General features: G+C 52.6%; 2 protein-coding genes across 4 annotated transcripts in view; one reads left to right on the top strand and one right to left on the bottom strand.

The window, feature by feature from the left end:
* Positions 1-433: 433 nt before the first annotated feature.
* Positions 434-10,491, top strand: LOC125915709 (uncharacterized). Of its 3 annotated transcripts, none has more exons than XM_049621674.1 (5): positions 434-536; positions 2,804-3,004; positions 8,847-8,993; positions 9,433-9,525; positions 9,712-10,491. In XM_049621674.1, the coding sequence occupies exons 1-5, from the start codon at positions 515-517 to the stop codon at positions 9,912-9,914; spliced, it is 666 nt and encodes a 221-aa protein (XP_049477631.1). In that variant the 5' UTR covers positions 434-514; the 3' UTR covers positions 9,915-10,491. The 3 variants fall into 3 exon arrangements, with proteins under 3 accessions (XP_049477631.1, XP_049477629.1, XP_049477630.1); XM_049621672.1 differs by having other exon boundaries at positions 9,397-9,525; XM_049621673.1 differs by lacking the exon at positions 434-536 and adding an exon at positions 556-2,309 and having other exon boundaries at positions 9,397-9,525.
* A 256-nt stretch (positions 10,492-10,747) lies between these two features.
* The window catches only part of KLK1 (kallikrein 1), a 5,245-nt gene continuing 2,826 nt past the window's right edge, over positions 10,748-13,166 (bottom strand). Inside the window, exons 3-5 of the mRNA XM_049622294.1 lie at positions 11,872-12,158; positions 11,598-11,734; positions 10,748-10,981 (exon numbers count right to left, since the gene is read on the bottom strand). Of these exons, the coding sequence (XP_049478251.1) occupies positions 10,826-10,981; positions 11,598-11,734; positions 11,872-12,158 (580 nt within the window). The 3' untranslated portion in view covers positions 10,748-10,825. The remainder of the gene's footprint in view (positions 10,982-11,597; positions 11,735-11,871; positions 12,159-13,166) is intronic.

The following is a 13,166-nucleotide window of genomic DNA, read 5'->3' as shown; positions in this document are numbered from 1 at the left end:
AATGGGCGGGGGCTCTTGGATGCTGACCCGGCGATTATGGATAATGGACGGGGGCTCTTGGATGCTGACCCGGCGATTATGGATAATGGGCTGAGAGTCTTGGATTCTGACCTGGGGCCTGTAAGTAATTGGTGGAGAGACTTCGATCTCATTTTGAGTATTACTGGGAGCTCCTGGAAGGAAACCTGGCTGGGTGCTCTGGGGTCCAGACTGGGACCTCTGGGACATGTGGGGATGCAGCGTAAGGCCAGTCCCCAGATGCACTAAACAGTCACCAACTGCTTTTAGCCCCTCTTTCCAGGCACCTCCATGGCCACCTGGAAGTCTGTTGGTCTCCCTCCCAGGTTCAGGCTTGGCCCTTGGCGGTTTGGATCTCTCTGACCCTTCTTCTGTGTTCTCTGGTCTCTCCTGCTGTCCACAGGCAGGCCTCAGGGCTTCAGTCTGGCCTGCATCTGCGGTTGGGGGGGAGGTTCCATGACAGTTGGAGAGATTCCAGGCGGTTGGGACATTGGCCATGGACTCATGCTCTACCCTGTGTGAGTGACATGGGGGCTGGGGCTGGGTCAGAGTGGGTTCCATGTGAGGTATGGGCAGGGTCAGGATTGGGTCAAGAAGAGGTCATGGCTGGGTCTGAGAGATGTCAGGACTGGGCAAAGGTGGGGGAGAGGGGGAGAGAATGATCAGGGTAGAGAAAGCGCAGGGTCAGAGAGGGGCCAGAATAGGGCCAGGGTTGGGCAGGGCTGAACCAGCACTGGGGCACCAGCATTTCTGAGATCAGTTCTTACAGTTTCTGGAAGGCCTGAGATCTGAATTTATAATTCCCTCCTTCCACCTGCCCCTACCCCACCCCACTCCCGGGGCCTTTCCTGAATTGATTTCCTCCTTTTATTCCCTTTTCAAGTTCAGTACGTCTCTCCACTGTCTCTGTCTTTCTTCACCTTTTCCTGAGACCTCAGGGACCTATTCTCTGACCTCAAAGACCTCCAATCCAGGCTTGCGTTCTCTCCATCCTTTCTTTTGGCTCGTGTGGTAGACTTTTGAGAAACAAACAAACAAGCAAACAAATAAAAAAGAAAGGAAAAGAAAAGAAAAGAAAAAAGAAAAAAGGAAACCCGCAAACTTTTATGTCTTTAATTACACAAATATCCATCTAACTCCTCAACTGTCAAAGGAGACAATGATAATTCACAGGATTGTCATAAAGACGAAGTGTAAAAGCATCGAGAACCCATTGTAATAGAAACCTGTTGAATTTTTTGCACTTCACAGATACTGATTTTGACTCTCAAAGACACTTTCTCCATCCTCCAAAGCTCGTGCCTGAGTCCTAGACCCAACCTTCTCTGAAATCCAAATTGAGAGATGCCACAGGACAGGAAGGAATTACTATACATAGATAACCATGGATGTGTCTACCAGTTCATACACCCATGCATTCAATCGTTACCATTTTAAAAAATGTTTATTTTCATTTTTGAGGAGGGGGAGGGGCAGGAGAGAGAGAGAATCCCAAGCAGGCTCCGCACCAGCAGTGCTGAGCCTGATGCGGGGCTTGAACCCACGAACAGTGATCATGACCTGAGCTGAAATCAAGAGTGGGATGCTTGGGGCGCCTGGGTGGTTCGGTCGGTTAAGCATCCGACTTCGGTTCAGGTCACGATCTCCTGCTTTGTGAGTTTGAGTCCCGCGTCAGGCTCTGTGCTTACAGCTCAGAGCCTGGAACCCACTTTGGATTCTGTGTCTGCCTTTCTGCTCCTCCCCTGCTCATGCTCTGTCTCTCTGTCTTCTTCAAAAATAATAAACATTCAAATAAAAAATTAAAAAAAAAAAGAGTGGGACGCTTAACCAACCGAGTCACCCAGGTGCCCCTCAATTGTTACCTTTTTACTTTAACAACCAGCAAAGGCTCTGTACCAGGTGATGAAGGTACAGTGGGAAAAAGAAGAGATCTGTTCTCTACCCTCAGGGGGGTCTGTTCGGTAAGATGGGTAGGGAAAAAGTAGTGAGATAAGGGATGCCAGTGAAGGAGACTTGCGTGTTGCACTGATAAGGGAGCACTTGGTGGGCGACCTTGCCAAGAACTGAAGTTGAAGGGTGAATTGAAGTTGGGCTGGGCTGGGAGGCTCAGGATGGGAGATGTGGGTGGAGTGACGTGGGAGGTGAGATCTAAAGGGTGGCCAAGGCAGTCTGGGCACAGGTGGGAGAAAGGTGCCCCAGGCAGAAGGAGCAGCCTGGACTGCTTCTTGAATTGCTGAGGTAGGAAAGCTCGCGGTGTGAGAGGAACCCTGTGAAGTCTCGTGTGGCTGGAGGTAAGTGAATAGTGGGAGGGACAGGATTTCCCTGCCAGTTGGGAAGTCTGGTAGGATCACAGGGGGCTTGGTGAACGCAGGGCACGCCACTGGCGTTTCGTTCTGCTGGCACCACGGGTCTTGGCCTCACGAGCACACTGTGGAACCCACGTCGCAGTTGTCCATGTCCTGGATGGGGATTTGTGACAGGGGTCTAGAGAAGCAGTTGAGGTCAAAGGCAGAGATGGAGCTGGGGTTTGGGGAACAGGGACTGGAGGATGGGGGTGGAGACAAAACAGGTAGGTCTGGGCTCCGAATGGGGTTGTGGGCGAAGGCTGGGCTGGACGTCAGGGTTAGAGGTGGGAGTGAGGGTGCATTTGGGATCAGAGATGGGGATGAGGTTGGGATTGGGGTCTGGGTGGAGGTGCAGACGTGGCTGTGGCTGGAAATGGAGACTAGGCTGCAGCAGTGTGGTGCAGGTGGATGTGGACCCGAGGAACTCTACTCTTTCCCAGCGGACATGGTCTCTTCCTGGGAGGAGGACCGCAAGTTCATCCTGCGGGGCTGGTCTCTGGTCTTCAGCATCCTCGCAACCCTGATGATGCTCAGCGTGGTGGATGGACGTCTGGCGTACTTGCAGGGCTCTTACACTGGCTACCTGGGCTTCTGGACAGACTGCAGGAAGCACAAGTGTGTCAGCCTGGGCCAAGTCACCGGTCAGTAGGAGGCTGGACAGACTATGGGGCACTCGAAGTGGGGCATCTTGGGAAATTATCAGGGGTGGGAATCTCTGGGGGAAGTTCTTTGCATGTTCTTGGGGATAAATGTTTAGAATTCTCAGGAGGGTCTCTGGAGATTCTCTGAAGGGACTTGTGGAGAAGTCTCCTGGAGTTATACATGGCTTTTGAGGAGACAGGGAAACAGGACTGTCACAGCTCATGGGAAGAGCATTACAATTCACCGGAAACCAATCTGCCTCACGATTAGATGTTAAAGTCACCATCATTTTCTCCCTCGTTTTTTAAAATAGGTTTTTTTAAACGTATTGTTTACTTTTGAGAGAGGGAGCGCAAGTGGGGGAGGGGCAGAGAGAGCGTGGGGGACAGAGGATCCGAAGTGGGCTCCGTGCTAACAGCAGTGAACCTGATGTGGGTCTCGAACTCACAAACCACGAGAACATGACCTGAGCTGAAGTCAGACACTCAACCACTGAGCCACCCAGATGCCCCGAAAATAGTTCCTTTAAAAAGATGATTGTTTTAAAAAAAGGAAATTTCCAGCTCCTTCGGAAACATTTTGCTTTATCTTATGTCTCTGTGTGTGTTTCCAGTGCTTTTGAGCATTGCAACAGGAGGCAGTCCAGAACCTGGAGCCAGAGTGCCTGGGTTTGGATCCTGGCTCAACCATTTGGTCGCTGGGTGATCTTAGGCACATTCTCTCACCTCTCTGTGCCTCAGTTTCCTCATTTCTAAAATGGTAGTGGTGGCGCACCTGGGTGGCTCAGTCGGTTAAGCGTCCGACTTCGGCTCAGGTCAGGATCTCGCGGTCCGTGAGTTCGAGCCCCGCGTCGGGCTCTGTGCTGACAGCTCAGAGCCTGGAGCCCCTTTCAGATTCTGTGTCTCCCTCTCTCTCTGCCCCTCCCCTGTTCATGCTCTGTCTCTCTCTGTCTCAAAAATAAATAAACGTTAAAAAAATAAAAAAAAAATAAAATGGTAGTGGTAGTAATCCCTATTCACGGGCTGTTGGAAGAATTAGCAAGTACAGTGCCTGGCACATATTAGGTGCTACACCAGGGTGGGCTATTATTATCCTAGGGAATTCGTTTTTCAGCCAATGCACCTATCGTCACTTCAGATCTCAAATAAGTTTACGAAACTTCCAGAACACTGTGTGGTATTAATCTTACTTATTTATGTTCAATATCTCTTTCTTGTATACCTCCCAAACTCAAGTTGGTGTAAGCAAGACAAACATGCTTTCAAGTGATGGTAAAGTCCAGAGGTAAAGTCCAGTTCAGGTACTGCTGGATCCAGGTGCTCAAAGCCTGTCTAGGGAATCTGTCTATGAAGGCTTCCTCTGTGTAGGGCCCTCAGGCAAGCTGTGGTAATGGGGCATCAGCAGCACCCAGATTCTGCCCTTTGTGTGAACAACCGTGGGGAAAAGACAGCAAGTTGTCTTCTGTACCCTCAAGCAAACATCTCAGGATGAGCTCTGATGGGATCAGATTTACTTCCCTGGGATTCTCACTCCTCCCGCACCGCACTGAACAGGAAGATGTCATGCTGTGATTGGCTGGGTCTGGATCACACGCTTTTCTTAAGAGTCAATGGAGGGGTCATTTCTGTCTGAAAGCACAAGGACAGAGTGTGGGCACAGAGTTCCTCTGAACAAAGTCAAGTTGCTGTTGCCAGAAGAATGGGAATGGATGCTGGGTGGACAACTTTCTTCCATATTTATGATACATTAGTGGAGCAAAATTATCCTGGGGTAGACGCCCAAGGGTGGGATAGCAGGATTTCTAAAGGGCTGAGGAGACTTTGTAAGGCTTTGATATGTCAGGATTCTCATGACAAGCAACAGAAGCCAATTAAACCTGGTGTAAGCAGGAAATGGATTTATAAACAATGTTGCGGGAGTTTGAAGAATCTCTGTGTGGCCAGAGAATTGGGCTCCAGGGGCCAAGTGATCGGGAACATGCCCAAAAAGTTCCCTGGAGGACTGGCTGGCTGGGCATTCATACTACAGCTTGCTCTCTAGACCTGAACTCCACTGGGGAACCTCTTTCTCGGATGCCCTGGGACTCTGCAGGTAGCAGTGGCCACACCTACCAGAAGAGAGTCCAGGCCTCCCTCTGGCTGTGAATTCCAAGTCTAGCGTGGCTCTTCTTTATTGGTAGATCCTGGTCACGTGCTGAGGTCTTCGCCTTAAGGGAGGCTGGTTTCCTTACTGGAAAGTGTGGATGCATACATTGGGGAAAATTCCCCAGATGTGGACTGGTTTCCAAAGGTGCTGGGAAGACAAAAAAGAGAGGTGAATGTTCACTACATTTCCCATTTGTTCCTAAATGTTAACTTTGTGTGATTTAAAATTTTTTCTTTATTTTGAGATTTAAGTTACTTTTATTTTATTTGAACGAGGAATATATTTATATGGTTCAGCACTTTAACAAGTGCAAGAGTCTCCCTTACATTTCTGTCTCCCATCCCACCCATTCCCCTTCCTGGGGGGTGACTGATGCTACTAAGCCATTAAAGAAATTTTTTTTAAACGCTTATTTAGAGAGAGAGAATGACAGAGTGTGAGCAGGGGAGGGGAGGAGAGAGAGAGGGAGACACATAATCCGAAGCAGGCTCCAGGCTCCAAGCTGTCAGCACAGACCCTGACACAGAGCTTGAACAGAGGAACCTCGAGGTCATGATCTGAGACAAAGTCAGTCACTTAATCTACTGAGCCACCCAGGGCCCTGCTACGAAGCCATTTTTAAGCTCTTATGTGTTCCTCCAGTTATATTTTCTACACATATGAGAAAGTGGCTATTCTTAAACGGTATGACCATATAAACATATACAAACACATACATATACACACACACAGAAGCATGTCTCTGTATATACTGTGTATGTTTATCACTTAAAAAGCACACAAGGCAGTATTATAGCTCTCTTTTTATTTTTATTTATTTATTTTTTTTAAATGTTTATTTATTTTTGACAGAGAGAGAGACAGAGCACGAGCGGGGGAGGGGCAGAGAGAGAGGGAGACACAGAATCGGAAGCAGGCTCCAGGCTCCAAGCTGACAGCACGGAGCCTGACGCGGGGCTCGAACTCACAGACCGTGAGATCATCACCTGAGCTGAAGTCGGCACTCAACCGATTGAGCCACCCAGGCGCCCCTACAGTTCTCTTTTTAAAAGTAAACCAGCATTTACTGAATGCTCAGAATGTACAATGCTTTATGGTTGGCATAAAGACACAGCATACAGGTTATGAGGGTCTTTTGTTAAGGTGTAGAAATTCAGAATTTTTATGTTCTTATTTATCCAGCTTTGCCTCTGTGACTTTACCAATTGCTTCTCAGCTTGAGGAGTTCTTCTCCCTCTAGATTGTTGATGAACATTCAATTCTGGGTGTGTGTGTGTGTGTGTGTGTGTTACAGTTTGTGATTTTAGTGGGTGGTATGTAGGCAGCATTGAATCCTGCACTCCTTGCCAACTTATGGAAGGGATTTGAATTAGTCAGGAGTCTTTGGATCACAAGTAACAGAAACTCTAACGTGAAGTAGCTTGAGTGAAGGAACTTCTGGTCTCACCTAAATGAAAAAGAGTGGGAGTAGGAATGCTTTCAGGCATGGCTGAATTCAAGAGTCCAAGTGATAGTATCAGACACGTTACTATCTGTCTGTTTCTTGGCTACTTGGATTGGCTTCATTCTCAAGGCTCCCCCTAGTGGCAAGTCAGGATCTAGTTAGGAAAATAAATCATTCTAGGTGCTTTAGAGGGTAGTAAATATAGGGGATTGATTTCATGGGTAACAGAATAGCTGAGAAGCTGAGTAGGTAATGGTGAGGCAAAGCAGAGATTAGCAACTCAAGAAGCTGCTACACCCTTTAGCCCAGAAGAACAAAGAAAAGAGGTGGTATTACCAGAGCCTGGAAGCTGGAGCCATCGGGAAGGCTTAGACTCGTAGTGCTATTTGCTTAGAGGTGGCTAGAATCACAGAAAAAAAATAAAAATGAATCTACTGCTAAAGACACCAGCTGAGGTGGGGGTTGGGGAGAGGGAAATAAATACACTGGCTTGTTCTCTTCTTCCAGAGCCAGTCTTCTGCCAGTGCCTCCCATTAGCCAAATATACTGATAAGCCAGTGATCAAAGGGGGTTGGGAAATGTAGTCTTTGCAACACAGAATAAGGAAGCATGGGCAATGGATCTGAGAGAAGACAAACAGCTGGTAGAACTGCTTACAATGTGGGCTCAAGCCTGGCAGGAAAAAGAACACAAAACATTCCTGCAAAAGTCTTGTGTGGCTGGGTCACATGAGCACCTCAAACCAAGTATAGCGGCCAGAGGGAGGCAATGCACTGATTAGCTTATAACTGGGGCTGAGAGTGGGGAACAGGCAGGAGGGTGAGTCAGAGAAGTAAGCCACAAATGTCTACTTCTGACCAAACCACAAAGTGGGCTCATCTCTGGGTTGACAAGAGCCAGGGACTTGAATGTCATCTCAACTCTCTTTCTCCTCTCGTCTGCTTTCCTTTCTTAGTTTTACCCTATCAGATCTCCTATCCCCCATGAGGCTAGGTCCAAGGCCAGGAAGCTCCAAGCTCATAAACCTCCTGACTAGAGGAACGAGAGCTCTTGGCAGCTTCAGTCAGAGAAAGTCCCAGGGCAGAGCATGACTGGTTGATTTTGGTCATATGCCCATCTTTGGGCCAATCACCGTGGTCTGGGGTATGGGGCACTGTGATTGACTCAGGTGGAGTCATATGACTATTTTGGTGGCCCCCAGAAAGCAGGGTATGTCATGAGAATCTCTCAACCAGGATTATGTGACTGATGCCCAGAGCACTATTGCTATTCTGTATATATGTCCCAGCTTTTGCTTTCTGATTATGTGTTAGAGATATGCCGTTTGCCAGAAACAAAGCGGATGGAGTCTTAGCTCATTTGGCTGAGACAGTCTTGCACTGTTCAAAAGTAGGCAATGTAGAGAAGGGCTAAAAAGAGATGTAATTCTCAGAAGGGGCCAAAACTCTTGTTATGAAATGTACATTGGATAAATATTCACTGAAACTGAGTGTGGTTCTGTGGTTTTCAAGTATCTGGAAGTTTTTCTTGTGTGTACATCGGAGTGTGTATGCTCTGGGTATCGAGGTGGGTGATTTGGAGAATGTCTGTGGGAGGGCTCTGCGGTGTGAATGGGGGTGATAATGGGGGGAGGTTCTGGGTGTAAAAACGGGATCACTAGAGGACCTTGGGATGTGAATGGGAGACGCCTGAGCAGAAGCAGGGTGTCTTTGGAGACTAGGGGAACTAAAGTGTCTTGGACAATTTTGAGGGTGCTATTGGGGGTGTCTGGGTGTGATACTGAGGGCATTACTGTGAGATGCTGTGGGATGCCTTCCGGGAGTATGAGTGGGATGACTTTGGAGGTGTCTGTGGGGATGACTCTAGAAAAGATTGAGATGATTCCATGGGGTGACTTTGAGGATGTGAGTGGGGATGGCTTAAGGGTCATCTGTGGGGTCACCTTGGAAGTATGGGTGGGGTTGGTTACGAGGGTGGACTTTGGAGTAGGTGGGGGTGATTGGGACAACTTTGAGGGTATCATTGGGGATGATTTTGACTTTACAGGTGCCTGGGGGTGACTCTGAGAGAGAGAGATTTTAGGATTTTTTAGAAGGGACTTTGGTGGTGGAAGTGGGGTGATGTTGAGGTTGTCTGTAGCCAAACTTTGGGGGTGTCTGTTGGGCTGCTCATGGGCTGTCGGTAGGGTGAGTTTGGAGGGTGACCTTGGAGAGCATCTGGGGATGACTCTGCAGCATTTCCTCTCCCTCCAGTTCTCATCCATATGAGCATGGGCTTCATGATGCTGGCCCTGACCCTGTGTCTCATCCTCCTCCCCTTCATGTGCCTCTCCTTCCGGCCAGTCTTCCGACGCCTTACTAAGATCGACCTTGTCTTCAGTTCTCTCAGCTTCAGCACTGGTAAGTGTCGGCCTGGGGGAAGGGAAGATACCCCCAGTGTCTTGCCCCAGGACTCTCTTTTTGGCTTTGGGGAGGTGTATCTCAAGATTTCTGTCCTGCCGACTCTGTCTTTGAACGTCTCTTGGGATCTCTGCCCCACTGTTTCAGCTCTTTCATCTTTCTCAGTCGGGGTGAGTGTCGCGGGCATCTGTCTCTCCTTCCTGCTTCCCTCTTTTTCTTTCTGCTTCTCTCCGGGTGTCTTTGTGTCTGCACAGGAGTTTGTGTGCCTGTGTATGCACACACACCTGCTTGTCATGGAGGGTGGGAGGGGAGAGGCTGTCTCTGTCTCTCTTCTCTTTATGGGGGTATCCTGGGGTTCCTGTCCAGCCTTTGTGTCCGTCTTTCCGGCCCCACCCCAGTGCAGGGTTCCTGATCGTTCTCAGTCTGACGCTCTTTGTAGTCAACTGTGAGACGCTACACCCGAGGCCACAAGTATCCTACCTGGTGACCACCTACCTGTGCTGGGGCGCCGGCGCCTTGATGCTGTTGGCCGGTGAGGGCGGGACCTCGGGAGAAAGGGGCGGTGCCTCGGCAGGGCAGGGGGCGGGGCCCGGGAGAGGACTCGGGGCAGGGCCTGGGGCCGGATAAGGGCGGACCGGAGGGGAGGCCGCCTCGAGGGGTGGCGGGGGGCCTGCGGCGGGGCCCGGAGTTCAGCCGCTCACCAGCCCCCGGCCCCCAGGAGTGCTGAACTACTTAAACCACTTGGGCATGTGGGGCAGAAGTTCGCCCTTCATGGAGCGGCGTCTGAGCTGCCGTCGGTGGGTCTCGCAGCAGAACGCTCAGAGACGCGCGTCCGAACTGCAGTCCGACGCGGACCGCAAGCTCAGCCGGGACCTGTCCAGTGCATTCACCCCCGAGGGGCGCCCCCTCGAGCCTCTCTAAACAGTTGCACCCGAGCTTCGCAGGAAACTGACCGGTAACCGCAGCCGCATACCGGGCCCGCCCCCTCCGTCGTGGCAACGCGCCGGAGAATAGACCTCCCTTCGAGGGCCCGCTCCCAAAGAACAGGCCGTGCCTTCTGAGGACAGGCGACAAACCCCCACCCCTCGAGCCTGGGGTTTCCCTTTTCGGCTCTGTTCCCGCGCACCGAGTCCTCAACCTGCCTTCCCTCCTGCAGCGCGACACCGCCCCCTCCAGTTCTGTGCGCGGCGTGCCGCGCTCCGGGCTGGTGTGGCCCCGCCCCTGAGCCTAGCTAGGGCCCGCCCCTGGGTGGTTGGGCCTCTTAGGCCACGCCCCGAAGTTGCACTCCATGGTCTCGACACCTACCCCTCAGAGGGGGAGCCCCGCCCCTGGATACCCAGTCGGGACCGCGGCCGGTCACAACATTCACCGCCTCTGGATGTAGCTCCGCCCTTCTGCGGAACAGGCCCCTCCCAGAAAGGCGTGGCCTGCAACCACATTCCCCTCCCCCCCCCACTTCCGGACTTCTCTGCCACAATAAAACCTGGGTGCCTCACAACCTCCACGTGTGACCCTCCGTGGCGTCCTCTCTCCCCAGGGCAGGGTCGGGCCCAGCGTGTGTGAACCGGTGTGCGAACCGGTCTTGAGTCCCTGCCTGGCCCCTTAGGGTCTGAGCCTCTCTCCGTGCCGGTTTGTCTACACCTGACTTTACTCCTTCCTTTCCCCCAGCTCATAAGCTTCCTGGCGAGAGACTGAGAGGACTGGGCTCTAGACTGGGCGGGGTGGGTCCCCAGCTTCCAGGTGCGCAGGGCCTGGAAGGCCAGAGGACAGCAAACGTGAGGTGAATCTGATGCGTATTGAGTTTACTGGGGTAGGAAACACGATGGGGGCATTCAAGGGTTGGCTGTCATGGTTTCTCTGATCCACTCCAGGTGCGAAATCACTTTGGTGAAGACAGCAGGCATATTGGGGCTGCCACATGGGATGTGGCCCCAGGACGTGATTCCTTGAAACATGCCATTGCAGATCAGTGGCCCCCCGGAGTCCCCCTGCAGCACAAGGGGGAGAGAATGACAAAGGTCAGCCGTGGCGGCGAGGTTCTGCCTGTGGAGCCCCAGCTCTCACACCTGGGCTCACAGAGCTCGAGACGGTGACTCCCCAGGCCCGGGAGAGGACACGGTTGTCTCCACAGTCCACTGCCAGAGGGCCGGCGGGATTCCAACAGAGGAGACAGCGGCTGGAGTCATGGCCAACGGGGAGGGGACTTCAGGGTTCAGTTTCTGCACAGGGGGCAGGGTCCAGAACAGTCCCAGCCGACAGGTCAGTGGGAGAGGAGCGGAATCCATCTACTGGACCCTTCTACCTTCAGGACTCCCCTCTGATGTCACCTCTCCCAAACAGCTTTCTCTGACTAGACAGTAAATATGAGGGAGGGACAGGTGAACTCTGATGTGGTGGAGGGAGGTGCCTGTGATACCAGGATGGGGGTGTGGGAAGGAAAGGGGGCAGGGAGAGGGCGCTGAGGCTTGGTTGGGGGGAGATACAGTCTGGAAGCCGCAGAGACAGATGCCCAGTTAGCTCTCAGCAGCAGTCCAGAGCCCGAGTCCCCTCCCCCAGCACCTTGAGGCCCAGGAGGGAGGGGAAGGGGGGGACAGACTGGCTCACCACACAGGTGTCCTTGCCGCCCTCCAAGTATCCAGCACACAGCATGAACTCTGTCACCTTCTGGGAGTGGGCTTTGGCACACACGTCGTTGGACAGGAGTTTGAGGTCCACGCACTGGAGATCGTCTGGGTATGTGACTACAGAACAGAGATGAAAAGACCCCAAGTGGCTCCTCGGCCCCTCCTCCCTCAGACCCTGGAGTCCGGGTCCCCAGCCCCTCCTCCCTACACCCAAGGGTCTGGGCTCCAGGCTGCAGGGTCTGGCCCGGGCATACACTTATCTGGTTCGATGCTGCCCCAGCCGGAGGCGTAGCAGGTGCTCCCCACTTGGGGTTCCTGGGTGGGCAGGTCCAGGACCCTCACAGCATCGGTTATCTGGGCGGGCTCTGCCAGGCGGAGCAGCATGAGGTCGTGGCTGTAGTCCTCTCCCGGGAGGCGGGTGTGGTTCTCCAGGAGACTCAGGTTGAATCCAGGGTGTGGGAAGCTACCACTGACCTGGACAAACTGGGCTGTGTCTTCGTGCTCAAACAGGTTGTAGCGACCCAGCCACAGCTGATAATTGCTGGGGAGAGAGGGGGCCCCAGGGAATGAGGAGAGAGGAGGGGGAAAGGGCGATGGGGAGCCTGGGGGGGGGGCGGTGTCGCGGGGAGAGAGAGAGAGAAACAAGGAGTAACCATGGAGAGAGAGAGACAGTTGGGAAGGTAAAGAGCTATGAAGAAAAGACAGTGAGTGAAAGACAGAAGGATGTGACAAGATCAAAGCCAGAGACAAAGACAGTGAGAGTGAAAAGGAGAGAGCAGAAAAGGAGAGAGGGAATGAGAGGCAGAGGGAAGACAGAAACAGAGCCCAAAGGAGACAGAGACAGAAGGAAGGGTCCCGGGGAAGAAGAAGAAGTGAAGGAACAGACTTGGAAGGAGCAGGGGCAGCAGGCAACGTGACTGAGGGAAGAGGAAGCAAAGGGAGAGAGTGAGGAACACAGGCAGTAGGGCGGGGGGCGGAACGAGAGAGAGAACAGGAAGGGAGCATGGGAGTGGGGGGAGGGCCTGGGACCTGCTCAGCTGCAGCGGGGGCTGTGGGGCTGGCTCCCCAGGAGCGGGTGGCCTGGCCCCCAGCCCAAGGACGACGTCCCCCTCCCTCCCCAGACCTTCCCACCCTTTCCTCCTCCTTCTCCCCCTCCTCCTCCTCTTTCACCTCCTCCTTCCTCCAGGGCTCCCACTAGGCTCCAGCTGAAACCAGCCCTTCCCTGTGTCCCCCTGGAGTGGATCATTGTCCTGGAGGGAGGGGCTGAGCAGGTGGGAAGACCCCTCACACAGAGACATATGGGGATAATCCCTTCCTCTTTCTGGGGTCCCATCCTGGGGGGTGCTCAGAAGCATTGGGAGTGAGGCAGAGACCCAGAGGCAGAGGTGGAGGGTGAGACATACAGTGACAGGGATGCGGCAGAGGGACCCAGAGAGGGACAGAGACCTGGAGAGACGCGGAGGCTCTGAGACCAAAGAGAGGGAGACCGAGAAGAATCTTAGTCATACAGACAGACACACAACAGAGCCAGTTATGGAGAGACACAGGG

This window comes from Panthera uncia (genome assembly GCF_023721935.1).
Source record: "Panthera uncia isolate 11264 chromosome E2 unlocalized genomic scaffold, Puncia_PCG_1.0 HiC_scaffold_19, whole genome shotgun sequence".
In the NCBI taxonomy this organism is placed as follows: domain Eukaryota; kingdom Metazoa; phylum Chordata; class Mammalia; order Carnivora; family Felidae; genus Panthera; species Panthera uncia.
The sequence above is the reverse complement of the archived record's forward strand: the minus strand, read 5'-3'. Positions and strand labels throughout refer to the sequence as shown.

Bases quoted from the DNA above. Each gene is read 5' to 3' on its own strand.
- LOC125915709 (XM_049621672.1), top strand. From the start codon at position 515: ATGGACTCATGCTCTACCCTGT. The intron at 537-2,803 runs GTGAGTGACATG...ACTCTTTCCCAG, and splicing joins GGACTCATGCTCTACCCTGT to CGGACATGGTCTCTTCCTGG. The intron at 9,526-9,711 runs GTGAGGGCGGGA...CCCGGCCCCCAG, and splicing joins CGCCTTGATGCTGTTGGCCG to GAGTGCTGAACTACTTAAAC.